Below are 14,712 nucleotides of genomic sequence, written 5' to 3'. Positions count from 1 at the left end.
ACATGCCTCGTTTGTTCTCTATGAGATTATGCCACATAGCCGGCTGTAATCTCCCTGACGAGGGCAATCCTACATGCTTATACAATCTCTCAACATTCTTGACTGCCTTCTTGCCTTCCCTTGACGCTACTATTGCCTTGACCTCCACAGCATCCTCATCTAACTTGTGGGGCACAGACTTCTTCTGCTTTAAGATACGCAGCATGACTCTTACAGAATACTATGGTTCTCTGCAGAAAAACCACTGGTAGCGATATCAACACTGATGTTCCACAGTACGGAGCCTCACGTTCGACGTACTAGGAAAAGAGCCTCGCGCTCAATATTTCCTTTCCCTAACCTTGAACAGCAGTGATTAACAGATTATCCTGCCACGATATTCCAACAGTCGGGAGGCGGTCTCCTAGTGAGAGCCCTCCACAGAAATACAGGTGGTCCCTTCTCGGGACGTCTTAATTACCTAGCTGGTACAATATCACAGAGGCTGCGTCTCCTATCCCTTCCTCTAGGTTGCCCCACAATCTGCAACTAGCTCAATTTATCACTCCACTTCACTACTAGACAATAGTCACGGGTAGGGTGGTTGAATGGAGTACAATGACCGGTGGAGGAGGTGTGGTGTACACGAGGACGCGCAGAATGCGACGTCTCTCAGTTGCTGGTTCAGAGCGTGGCACAGGATCGCACTCAGTCTCACCACTCGACCGGTCACCCCTCAGACCCAAGGAGACCACAGACAAACCAATAACGGCTGAGACACTAGCAAGTGTGACACATACAGTGTATATGATCTCACTTACCGTGTTGCGCAAAACATCTGGTACCGATTAAGAATGACTCAGACACGCAGCTGATTCAGTCTTAGCTAATGTCCTGCATCCACACCTGTCAGGAGCAGTACAACAACTGGCTTTTATTTACAAATACACAATACTATATTGAGTGTTAGGGGAAGGCGTGCATTAGGCGGGGTTTATGCAGTATACATCTAGTGTCCAGTCTCTCTCTGATTCGTCAAAACGTCTCCCAATGGTTACTTCTTCTTCACATTCCTGAGTTATCTTTTTTAGGAGAAATGAAACTTAACTTAACTCTTTAGACACTGAATTTAAGTGAAAGTGAACACTGGCAGCCATCTTTAATACAGTTACATTTGCATTAGCAAGCAATTAGGAAAAACTTATTGTTTCACAGTATAAAAATATAAAAGTTATATAAGAAAATATATTTTCACCTTGACATCCTGACTTCCCGTGGATGATGTAGAACACTGTTACATCTCAACTGGCTTCTAGGTCACTAACTCTGGTTCTAATGAACAACAGGCGGTACATGTGTTGCTTCTATAATACGGATACAAAACCGCCAGTATTTTGACCATATGAAAGTGGCCTTAACCCCTTAGTGAAGGAGTCAAATTTTTTAAATCTGACCAGTGTCACTTTATGTGGTAATAACTCTGGAACGCTTCAACAAATCCCAGTGATTTTGAGATTGTTTTTTCGTAACACATTGTACTTTATGATAACGGTAAATTTAGGTCAATATGTTTTGTTTTTATTTATAAAAAAAATCAGAAATTTGAGAAAAATGTTAAAAAATTAGCAATTTTCAAAGTTTTAATGCTTATCCCTTTAATCCAGATTGTCATACCACACAAAAATTCATAAATAACATTTCCCACATGTCTGCTTTACATCAGCACCATTTGTAAAATGTTCTTTTATTTTGTTAGCATTTTAGGAGGTTTAAAAAATGTAGCAGTAATTTTTCATTTTATCATGGAAATTTACAACATTTTTTTTTAGGGACCTATCTAGGTTTGAAGTGACTTTGGGGGTCCTATATATTGGAAACCCCCCAAAAGTTATGCCATTTTAAAAACAACACACCCTTAGATATTGAAAACTGCTATCAGGTAGTTTATTAACCCTTCAGGTCATTTTCAGGAATTAATGCAAAGTGGCATGACAGAAATGAAAACGTGCATTTTTACCACCTAAATGCCGCTAACTTCGGAACAGGTTACAACAGCCATCAGGCTCTAAGGCTGCTATTTGGTCGTGAATTGCCATGGCAAACATCAGGACTACACAATCATGATCTTAGGGTGCCGATGGGGATAAAGAGGAAGCCCCCACACTCAACCATTTATATGATGTTGTCACTATTCACAGCAGCATCTAAGGGGTTAAAATTATTTGGACGGTGCAAACACTGATCGTGGATGATGCAGCAATTTGTCAGCTATAGTGTACAGCAGACAGCTGCTGGATTGTCAACTGTATGGGGATGCTATTCTCTTATAGCTCACGTCAATTAAAAGACATATTGGCGGTCATTAAGGGGTTAAAGAGCCCTGGCTTGGCTCCCGCAGTCACATGAACTTATGACTGGAACAGGATATACCAAGTCAGTCTGTGCACATCTCGTCAGGCCATATGGACATATGACCGCTGCCAAATACCACTGGCCACAACAGTATTGGTCACTGGCCATTGGTGCAGCTAGTGATTTGCTGCAGCAGTCATATGTCCGTTCCTACCAGAAGGATTACAGTCTCCTTGATTAGTCTGACTCATGACAACAAGTAGTTCCCTTCAACGCAGTAGATTCAAAGTGGAATTCCATTGGGTAAAGTCAAATTAGGCAAATGTATCATTGCTGTGTGGCAAAAGATGTGGTGTGCACCTTTTGGACACTTAGAGGGAACATGGATTTTGGAGAATGTAAAAATTATTTATGTCGTTGTATGCCATATTTTAGATACAGATAATGGACTAACGAAAGTGACCCAAAAGGTGGCATCAACTAGCAAGATATGGCAAATCGGGCACACACACCACAGTGATCAACTTGATTTACTTTCTGACTGCCTGGATCGTTCATGCAGTCTGTTTAGACATCATTAATAGAGTTGAGCTAATAGCTTTTCCCTAGCTATGCAGGTGACTAGCCTACTGCTTGCCACCACAAAATACAATTTGTCCATAGCATTCTTGACTCTCAAACAGGCTAGTGACACCAGTTATTTCCCAGTTTACTTAACGACTGCCAATATGCATTAAAACGGTGGTTGCTAAGGGGCCTTTTTCCCCTCACAGCTGTTTTAAAACAACGATCGGGAAAAAGTGAATAGCACCTCCCCACCCCACCGGCAAAATTCCCATGGGAGACCACAGTACATGCCAACCGACACCCTTCGGTATCGGCCCCAGCCGGTTTTGGAACAGATGGGGGCCGATTAAACCCTTAAATACCGCTGTTGCAGGTATCCAAGTGGTTAAAAGGGGGTTAAAAGACCCCCCACTTGACAGGTTCAACCATCCACGATTGTAATAGTGGTGTTAAGCGTCGGATTTCTGACTCTGCACAGCAGGAATCCAGAGCCGTACATTCAGCGGTCTCCCATTCCGCTCCGACCACTCAGGGCCCTGCTCAGCAATCACGGCGAGCCAGGCGTGCTGCTCAGACTTGTTCTGTGAGCCTGGATGTTGCTACCACCTCTGGTGCAGCACTGGTAGCGCAACCTGCTCAGCAGGGAACCGCTTCAGAGGCTAAGTCCTCGTGCCGTGCTACTGGGCATGCCCGCAACTTGACCTCTAACTGGAGAGCAGAGGTCACGTGCTCAGGTCCTGCATCAGATCTGATTGGTTCCTTCCAGGGTACTGGAAGGTCCCGGAAGCGCATGGCTATAAAAAGCCCACATGGCGGCTCTACCATGCGCTAGTGTAGCATATTATGCTGAGTGTGAATGGTGATGGATGCATGTTCTGGTGACTGACTTATTAAGAAACCCCTTCCCTCTAATATTACGAATGGTGACAGAGTGTTGGTGATAGTCAGCTCCCATTAGTGGCAAGCCAAGCCACTGTGCTTCCTGCACTGCACACTAGCGTCCGACGGTGTCTGGCTTTCCGGCGCCGTCGTCTAGCGGCTATAGTTATTGCCGCGCTGCGGTAGCAGCGTCCATTGGCGGTTGCAACACCACCCGCTGGTTATCCTGTGAGGCTAACAGGGCCAGCGTCTTTGTGTTTACTGTGTAGCGACGCTGTGTCTGAACAGAGCCGCTCTTAGCGTTCAGGTGACATTAACCCGAGCGCAGTACTTCACCTAGTGGTGTATCTGCCATTGTCCAGCAGCGGTCTTATCTACCGCACAGTGGACTCTGGGCGGCGAACGCACCTTCTATTATTTCTATCTGGTGCGTTCCGCCGACCCTAACATTACACTAGCGCCAGGGTCTGGCTGGTAATGGCAGACGTGCAGCAGTTGCAGCGCTATTTTCGGCAGCTGGAAAGCAGGTTTGCGGCAATTGAAAGCGCCAACTCGGCTGCCGCTCAGACAGTCGCTGAGGCTGTCTCACTTGTGCCCGCACTTTTGCCCACGCCGACAGTTACTCGCCTCCTGCTTTCAGACAAGTTTTCGGGTGACAGCGCCACCTGTAGGAGATTCGTGAGCCAGTGCTCAAATCAGCTTGAGTTACTGGCTGCACGGTTTCCTACAGAGCCGGCTAATTGTGTCACTCTTGTCTGGCCGGGCATTACAGTGGGCTACACCGTTGTGGGAACGTGATGATCCTGTGGTTCAGGGTGCTGCTCAGTTCCTCACGGCCCTGAAGCAGGTCTTTTTGGGGCCACGGATCACGCACGACACCTCCCTGCAATTGCTATCCCTAACTCAGGGCTCACTCTCGGTCAGCCATTATGCCATCCGGTTCCAGACATTGGCTTCAGAGTTAGAGTGGCCGGACAAAGCTTTAGTCCCGGTGTTTTGGAGAGGGTTAGCTGAGCACGTTAAAGATGCTCTAGCTACCAGAGAGGTTCCCGCAAGTCTGGAGGAATTGATTGCCGTTTCCACCCGCATTGACCTCCGGTTTACGGAGCGCGGGTTGGAACGGGCACAATCCAGACGTAAGGTTCACTTGGCTCCCACATTCACCGAGCCGCTAACATACCCCGCACAGGAGCTTTTACCCTCCGAACCTATGGAGGTGTCTCGCACCGGCTCAAAGCCACGGCCGATGCGAAGCTCTGTACGTTGCTATCTGTGCCGACAGTTTGGTCATCCGGCTAGCACGTGTCCTCTGTGGGCAAAAAAAGTCCACGTCCAGTGGCCGTAGGTGGTGGGCAGTCCAATATGAAACCCTTCCCACCCAAACCGGTATTCCAGGGCATCTTAGACAGTGGGTCCTCCACCTGGGAGGCAGAGGTTACCGTGGATTCCGGGGCCGAGGGGAACTTTAGGTCTTCTACCTTCGCCCAGAAACATGCCATTCCCCTGATACTATTAACACAGCCTCTGACCATCAGGGTCGTTAACGGAGCACCGTTACCCTCTCAGGTGACCCATCAGACAGCTCCACTTGGGCTCTTTATCTCACCCTCTCATCATGAGACTCTGTCCCTGCTCATCTTGCCCGATGGCATCGATCAGGTGCTTCTCGGGGTTCCCTGGCTCCGTTGCCACTCCCCTTATATCGAGTGGGCGACAGGGAAGATACTCGCCTGGAGCAAGAACTGTGAGGGAAGGTGTCTGAGGGGCAGTCTTCAAGTGTCCTCCACTGAAGTGCCTGCGGATCTCTCCGCGCTACCTAAACCCTACCACCAGTACGCGGACATCTTCTCCAAAAAATCTGAGGAGACGCTCCCGCCACACCGTCCATACGATTGCCCGATAGACCTCATGCCAGGCACAGAACCTCCTAGAGGCTGTGTGTATCCACTTTCACTCCCCGAGACAGAAGCTATGTCACAATATATCCGGGAGAACCTGGCTAGGGGTTTTATTAGAAAATCGGTGTCGCCTGCTGGTGCAGGGTTCTTCTTCGTTCAGAAGAAGAGCGGAGAGTTATGTCCCTTCATTGACTACAGAGGTCTCAATGCCATAACTGTAAAAAGTAAATACCCTCTTCCGCTGATCTCTGAACTGTTTGACAGATTGCGAGGAGCCCGGATCTTTACAAAACTAGATCTACGGGGGGCATACAACCTGATCCGCATTCGCGAAGGAGACGAGTGGAAGACAGCCTTTAATACCAGGGATGGCCACTATGAATATCTGGTCATGCCCTTCGGCCTTTGTAATGCGCCTGCTATCTTCCAGGATTTTGTCAACGACGTCTTTCGCGACATGCTCTCTACCTCGGTGGTGGTCTATCTGGATGACATTCTCATTTTTTCACCAGATTTGGCCACTCACCGAAGAGACATCATCTGCAGGGTCTTCGACCGTCTACGGGCGAATTCCCTTTTCGCCAAGCTGGAAAAGTGCCAGTTTGAGCAGGAGTCCTTGCCGTTCCTGGGCTACATCATCTCGGCCCAGGGGTTGGCTATGGATCCTGCCAAACTGCAAGCGGTAACGGATTGGCAAGAACCTCATTCACTCAAAACGGTGCAGCGCTTTTTAGGGTTCGTCAATTATTACCGGCAGTTTATACCTCACTTTTCCACACTGGTTGCTCCTCTGGTTGCTGTCACGAAGAAAGGAGCTAACCCTAATGCTTGGACAAACAGGTCTCCAAGGCCTTCTCGGCTATAAAATCTAATTCTGCTGGCGCTCCCATTTTACATCATCCCGATGTGAACAAACCATTTATACTGGAGGTAGATGCCTCTTCTGTCGGGGCAGGAGCAGTCCTTTTCCAAAAGGATGCTCAAGGTCGGACGTATCCCTGCTTCTTCTCAAAGACCTTTGCACCGGCAGAGAAGAATTACTCCATCGGGGACAGGGAGCTGCTAGCCATGAAGTTGGCCTTTTCAGAGTGGAGACATCTCCTGGGATGGAGTGCGGTTTCCCTTCCAGGTCTATACGGACCATAAAAACCTGGTCTACCTACAGACGGCCCAACGCCTGAACTCTCGTCAGGCCAGGTGGTCGCTCTTTTTCTCCCGCTTCCACTTCACCTTGCATTACCTATCAGGAGAGAAGAATGTCCGTGCGGATGCTCTCTCTCGCTCGGTGGTTTCGGCGGAGGAAGGGGAGGCTGAGCCTCGGTTAATCCTCCCGCCGGAGTTTTACGACCGTGGCTCCAGTGGCTCTCAAGTCAGTGCCACCCGGCAAGACCTTGGTGCCTCCTCAGCTACGGCCTGAGGTCCTCGCCTGGACACATGCCTCCAGGGTGGGTGGTCATTTTGGTAATAAACGGACCACCGAACTCCTGGCAAGGTCATATTGGTGGCCACATATGGCTCGAGATGTTAAGGAATACGTGCAAGCATGCATCTCGTGTGCTCGGAACAGACCCTCTAGACAGAGGCCGGCGGGGCTGCTGTATCCCCTGCCAGTGGCGGATAGACCTTGGGAGATGGTTGGCATGCACAAGTCTAGTACCAGTACGGTCATCTGGGTGGTCACCGACCATTTTTCCAAAATGGTGCATTTGGTACCACTCGCACGGTTGCCGTCCGCTCGTGGTCTTGCCACTTTGTTCATCAAGCACGTATTCCACCTACATGGCATGCCGGACAAAATCATTAGTGATAGAGGTCCCCAGTTCGCATCTCGGTTTTGGAGGGAGCTTTGCAGCTTACTCAGCATCGAGCTAAATCTGTCCTCCACTTACCATCCCGAGACAATCGGATTGGTCAAGAGAGCCAATCAGACCTTGGTCACCTACCTACGGCATTTTGCTTCTGCCAGGCAGGATGACTGGGCATCCTTGCTACCATGGGCCGAATTTGCCCTAAACAATGCGGTGGCTGATTCCACAGACGCCCTTTCTCCTAAACTACGGCCAACATCCACGCGTCCCTGTCCTGATGCCAGTGTCCTCCACTGACTCCAGGGTGGCAGACTGGGCAGTGGAGGCCCGGGACATTTGGGATCGCACTCAGGATGCTATCCGTGCTTCTAAGGAAAGGATGAGGGCGTCCGCCGACACGCATCGGCGAACCGCTCCAAGCTTCTCCCCTGGCGACATGGTGTGGCTCTCCACCCGAAATATCAAACTGCGGGTCGAGTCCCCCAAGTTCGCGCCACGTTACATTGGACCTTTCAAGGTCCTCGAGCGAATTAGCTCGGTGGTCTATCACCTGGCTCTTCCTCCACATTTAGCCATTTTGGACGTGTTTCACGTGTCCCTCCTCAAACCAGTTCACATGGCCCGGTTTTCTGAGTCATCGGCCGGGTTGTCAGACGAGTTTGAGGTTAATGCCATCGTAGGGTGCAGGTTTGTCCGTGGCAAAAAATTTTATTTAGTGGATTGAAAGGGTCATGGGCCTGAGGCTCGAACCTGGGAGCCGGTGGAAAACATCCACGCACCACTCCTGATCGTGGCTTTTGAGCGCAGTGAAGCGCAGGGGGTGGGCCCTAGGAGGGGGGGTAATGTTAGGGGTCGGATTTCTGGCTCTGCACAGCAGGAATCCAGAGCCATACATTCTGCGGTCTCCCATTCCGCTCCGACCACTCAGGGCCCTGCTCAGCAATCACGGCGAGCCAGGCGTGCTGCTCAGACTTGTTCTGTGAGCCTGGATGTTGCTGCCACCTCTGGTGCAGCACTGGTAGCGCAACCTGCTCAGCAGGGAACCGCTCCAGAGGCTAAGTCCTCGTGCCGTGCTACTGGGCATGCCCGCAACTTGACCTCTAACTGGAGAGCAGAGGTCACGTGCTCAGGTCCTGCGTCGGATCTGATTGGTAGGTCCCGGAAGCGCATGGCTATAAAAAGCCCGCATGGCGGCTCTACCATGCGCTAGTGTAGCATATTATGCTGAGTGTGAATGGTGATGGATGCATGTTCTGGTGACTGACATATTAAGAAACCCCTTCCCTCTAATATTACGAATGGTGACAGAGTGTTGGTGATAGTCAGCTCCCATTAGTGGCAAGCCAAGCGCCACTGTGCTTCCTGCACTGCACACTAGCGTCCGGAGGTGTCCGGCTTTCCGGCGCCGTCTAGCAGCTATAGTTATTGCTGCGCTGCGGTAGCAGCGTCCTTTGGCGGTTTCAATGCCACCCGCTGGTTATCCTGTGAGGCTAATAGGGCCAGCGTCTTTGTGTTGTTTACTGTGTAGCGACTCTGTGTCTGAACAGAGCCGCTCTTAGCGTTCGGGTGACATTAACCCGAGCGCAGTACTTCACCTAGTGGTGTATCTGCCATTGTCCAGCAGCGGTCTTATCTACCGCACGGTGGACCCCGGGCGGCGAACGCACCTTTTATTATTTATATCTGGTGCGTTCCGCCGACCCTAACAAGTGGGTGCCAATCATTGCCATGGTACCATGAGGTCATCTAATGACCCCTAGATATGGTGAACTTTGCAAAAAAAACAAAAAGAAATAAGTATTATTCTTGTACTGCTGTCTATTTGTTCATTCTGCCTCCTAAAAATCTGAATAAGGCTCAGGTTACATGCATCTTGTGCTCTCTGATGAGTGCTTTCGTCAGGGTTTCCATGTAAATCCCCAAAAATGACAATCAAACAAAACCCCCCCCCCGATAGAAGCACTCACTTATGATGCAGGTTGAGTCAATTTGGACTCAGTCTGGTCCCTGTTCCGGTGGTGTCACGTTATTTTAGGCATCTTTTCAGCGAACAAGTGTGGATGACTGCCATTTTGTGCCTGCCTAAAAAGATGGACGCCACCGGAGCAAACACCAAAAAGCATACACAGTGTCTCTATCTGCCTCATTATAGTAAGTGGTTCAGTCTGAATTTCATTTTTGTGGAATTTACATAAAAACCCCCAATGTAAGGGCTCAGTGTAGAATTCAAGAATGTGAATCAGACCAATACTGGAAGCGATCGAAAATTATTATGTACTCCAAAATGTTATCAACAAAAACCCTAACTTATCCCGCACAAAACCAGCCCACTCAGGTGCATCATCTGCCACTGGAAATATAAAGGGCTCCCACGTTACTGGTAGAACAAAGACTCTGGAAAAGTGGCATGGCTGTAAAAAAAAAAAATGAAAAAAAAATTTAGTGGAATCTGCACTCCCAAATCCAAATGCCCTCTTCTTCTGAACCCCGCTGTGGCTAAACCACAGTAAGCGGCCACATTTGGCATTAATGTAGCGGGGATAGCATACATCATTTACAGGAGTGGCTCCAGAAGTACAAGATGGACACTATGTAGTATGGAGTCACAATGTATGGGTACTAGACTGGCATGTTTGCAATTCTTCAGGATGAAGGCTAGCGTGGATGTTACAAAATAGTCGATGTAGCCATAACTTAAAAGGAACCTGTCACCCCCCCCAGGGCGTTTTTAAGTAAAAGAGCCACCTTCAGCAGCACTAAGGCTGCACTCTGTGAAGGTGGCTCTTCTGTTTCTGACCCATAGTAACACCGAAATATTGACTTTTATAACTAGGTCCTCATACCTGTAATGCGTCCCATAGGTATGGTGTGTTCCCCTGTATCAGCCGCCTCCCATCCGTCCATCATGCCCCTGTCTTGCATCTGGGCACCGCCTCCAAGCCATCCATCATGCTCTCGTCTTGCGTCTGGGCGCCGCCTCCCAGCCCTCCCATCATGCCCTCCATCTTGTGTCTGGGCGCCGCCTTCCATCCATCCATCATGCCCCTGTGTGCCTCCACCTCCTCTTGTGTTGTATGCCGGCGCCTGCGCTGTGATAACTGTTCTCGGGCATGTGCATTGCGCGCTGCCCGGGAACTGACATCATGCCATCATCCTTTTAATTCATTAATAGGTGCAATTTCTGCAATGGGGTCACATTTGGGGATTTTCTGTTGTTCTAGCACCTTCGGGGCTCCGCAATGTCGCCCGCAAACTATTCTAACAAAATCTGTGCTCTAAAAGCCAAATAGCGTTCCTTTCTTCTCAGCCATGACATATGGCTCAACAGTAGTTTCCAACAACATATAGACATATAGGGCATCATCACATTCGTCAGAAACTAACCCTTTTGTAACTGACAAAACTGCAGCAAAGAAAAAAAATTACATTTTTGCAATTGAAGTTATATTTTCCACTTCCCAATATTCTAAAATTCTGTGAGGCACCTGTGGATTCAAAATACTCATACACCCCTAGATGAAATCCTTAAGTGAAGTTTCCAATACGGGGTCACTTGCTGAGCTGGAACTTCAAGTGCTCGGTTAATGGCAAGCAGAATTTAGTAGACTGTGTTCTAAAAAAGCCAAGTAGCATTCTTTCCCGTCCCATCTCAGCTGTGTGCAACCACATATGAGGTACTGCCATGTTAATTAAAAATTGCATAACGCATTTTGGGGTCCATTTTCTCCTGTTATAAATTTTGTGACAGGACAGTATTTTAGTGTAAAAAAAAAGTGTGTTTTTTTGTTTTCATATCTCAATGTTATGAAGCTTTGTGAATCATTTGTAGGTTAAAATGCTCTAAACGGGGTTACTTATGGGGGGGGGGGGGGTTTCTGCTGTTTTGGCACCTCACGGGCTTGGCTAATGGAGCCCACAACCTGTTCAAATGGAATCTGCATTCTAAAATCCAAGTTGCGCTCCTTCCCATCCTATCCCTGCCGTGTGCTTAACCAGTAGTGTACAGCCACATATGGGGTAATTCCACATTCAGTAAAAATTGCATATCAAGTTTTGGGATCTATTTTCTTCTATTACACCTCATGGAAATGATAAATTTGGTGCTAAAATGGTATTTTAGTGAAAAAATATTTTGTTTTCTCATCTAAAATTTGATAAAGTTTTTTGAATCACTTGTAGGTTAAAAATGCTCAGAACACCACTAGATCAATTCCTTGAGGGGGTCTAGTTTCCAAAAAAAAAAGGGTCACTTTTCGGGGGTTACTTTCTGCTGTTTTGGCATGCCAGGGGCTCTGCAAATGCGACATGGCATTCACAATCTATTACAGACAAATTCACGTTCCAAAAATCAAATTGGGCTCTTGCCTTTCTAGGCCTTGCCATGTGCCCATCCAGCAGTTTTTGACAACATAATCGGGTAGTATTGTGTTCAGAAGAAATTGCGTAAAATTATTGGGGTCCAACTTCTCATATTATCCATTGTAAAAATAACAAATTTGAGGCTAAAACAGTTTGAGAGGCTAAAAAACTTAATTTTTGTTTTCAAAATTGCAAATTTTTACGCAGTCTCATACTGTAAAGCTTTTGATTTTTGAGGAGTGTCTAAATACAAAACCCCAGGAGGAGCTCTGCAATAAGACCAGGACGTTCGTTTGGTTTGCCCATACACCCCTCCCCGTGATCAGAGGGAACCAATGGATTGTTATGCTGGCCACATGTCCATCATATGACTGTGGTTGGACGTCATAGGAAACCGTATTTGTACTATATAAAGCAGTACCACAGTATTGATGTATATTGTAGAAATGACAATTCCGGCCACCTCAATGAGGCAGAAAAACAAACAAAAAAAGTCCCCACACAACTCAATTAATGGTAATATAAAAAAACAAGTTATGGGTCTCGGAAAATGGTGATACAAGCCAAAAGGTTTTTTCCTACAAAATTCAGATTTTTTTTCATTGGCTTAAAAATAGCTAAAACGGTACGATTACAGAGATACCAAATCTTTAAGGACATGAAGAATTAAGTTTCAAGTTCATTTTCATAGCTCAATTAGCACCTTAAAAATAACAGCCCAAAAGCAATGGTGGAATTGTGGTGTATTTTCTTCATTAATTCACTACGCTTGGACCGTTTTTTTGCCATTTTCCTTTAATCCATATTGAAAAATGAGTGGTGTCGTTTTAAAACAGACACGTTCTGCAAAAAAAAAAAGAAAAAAATTTCTCAGTGCAAGAATAAAAAAAGTTATGGTTATGTGAAAATGAGGAAAAAAATACAAAAAAACAAATTGGTTCTGGAGTGAGGGAGTTAATGTAACCTTATAAAGCAGGAGGAGCTGAAAAGACTGATAATAGGTGTTTGATCTGCAGGTGACTGATTATCTGAGGGCATTTCCAACTTGACAACTTCTTTTTAAAGTGAATTTCTGTGATTACACTTCAACATCAAGTAACACATTAACTTCTGTCCTTGTTGCTTGTGAATTTTCACCTGCACCTTTATAGCTATAAAATTCATTGCCATTTTACAATCTTGTAACTGGTTCTTAACACATTCTGGGGCGATTCTAACAATAAGTGAAAATAACATTGGAATATTAGGGGTTAAGCGTGCCCTTCACATGATCTGCAGATGTGACATATTGCAAACCTCTTTAGAGACTTTTTCCAGTTCAAGGTCCCATGGGTGGAATTTAATTTCAGTGATAATTTTTCTTGCACAAGCAAAATTATATCTGTTTGTGTGTAAATTGCCACCATCGGTTATATGTTCCACTTAGAGCTTTTAGATCATGTTCAACCTAAATGCATTCAGTCCAAGGACACAAAACAAATTGTGGTATTTATCATCTATTACAGAGAATTGGACTTAGCAACATGAGAAGAAAAGAAATTAACCAACTACTGAAGGATCTGGGATTTTACAAGAAGGAAAGCCCAGATTCCCCAGTCCCCCAAGAATTCCAAAGTGCACCAGCAAGACAAAAGACACTGGATGATGTAGAAGAGAAACCTGTGGGGGATACAAAGGAGGAGTTGTAGTAGCTTTACTTAGTACTTATCTGCCATAGGTCTGTCAAGAAAACACATCAGAGACAATTGCATCATAGAGTTAAAATTAAGCAAAATGGGAATAGAAATGCTACACAAAACACTAATGATTGTAGAAGAGCACAACACTAAACTACTGCACTTACTAAATAACCCAACTAGTTGTCTTCTCATATCTCAAGACCGAAAAGCAAATGGTCCAGCATAGTCTTTTCTTAATACTGCAAGCAGCAATAGGTGCTCTGAGCCTCGGCCTCTTACATCTTGCACAGCACCTGGTATAACATGGTAGTTCTGGCATAATTCCTTTTAGACACCAGAGCCCCATTTACTATGTCTTAAAGGTAGGGTTGGCATGGCAGACTGGTACTAAAGTCATAAAAAAGGGAATAACAGTCAGACTAGTAATGTGTTGGTGGTCTTTATTAGAAGACGTTTGGATTGTTGAATGTACTACTAGAGTTTACAAGTGCCATCTTTGCATGAGCTGTAGAATAGATGAGATTTCGGGATAAGCTTATAGTCGCAGGGATGCAGCAAGGTGGAAAGGAGTTCATTATGAAGGATCAGTTTATTTAATGGGTTTTTTATGATAAAATTGCTCTCTGACATCATCTGATCGCCATTTGTCTCCTTGGACATGAATGAAGTTCTCAGCTACAAAGTTTCCTGGTTGAGAGCAGATGTAAACCGTCCTTGATGATGTTTGGTGATAGGAATTTTACACCTCAGGAGAGTATAGACTTTCATAATAAAAATATTAAAATGCACGATTTGTTTTCAAAATTGTATTTTGTGCATAAAGTTTTAAATCAACCCAATAAACAAACATATCAAATCTAGCGCGTTTGCCAGAAAGCATACTCCAACATTTACAGTGCCTTGAAAAAGTATGCATAAGCCCATCAACTTTTCCACAATTTTTCATGTAACATGCACAAACTTAGCAAAATCCTGATTACAGGTTCTCTAAGTAAACTACAGGAATTGTCAGGTTGGCACTGTTATACTGATTAAAACAATACCTGGGTTGAAGAAATCCTTCTTGTGGTGGTTTAATCTGTATTTGCAGTTTTCAGTTAGAGATTCTCATGCTTTGGGGCCTGTGGATGGGGCTTTCTTTGGTGCTCTGGCCTCATCATCATTGTGGCTTAAATGATATGTCACTGAACC

General features: G+C 46.2%; 1 protein-coding gene across 1 annotated transcript in view; it reads left to right on the top strand.

Annotated features, from left to right (window-relative positions):
• Positions 1-14,381, top strand: part of SELENOM (selenoprotein M) — a 36,040-nt gene extending 21,659 nt beyond the window's left edge. Inside the window, exon 6 of the mRNA XM_073554797.1 lies at positions 13,348-14,381. Coding sequence (XP_073410898.1) covers positions 13,348-13,530 — 183 coding nt within the window. The 3' untranslated portion in view covers positions 13,531-14,381. The remainder of the gene's footprint in view (positions 1-13,347) is intronic.
• Positions 14,382-14,712: the final 331 nt, after the last annotated feature.

The sequence above is a fragment of the Dendrobates tinctorius genome, unplaced genomic scaffold (genome assembly GCF_039654945.1).
Source record: "Dendrobates tinctorius isolate UK_male_01 unplaced genomic scaffold, ASM3965494v1 ptg000213l, whole genome shotgun sequence".
In the NCBI taxonomy this organism is placed as follows: domain Eukaryota; kingdom Metazoa; phylum Chordata; class Amphibia; order Anura; family Dendrobatidae; genus Dendrobates; species Dendrobates tinctorius.
Note: the sequence above shows the minus strand (reverse complement) of the source record. Positions and strands in the feature narration are given on the sequence as shown.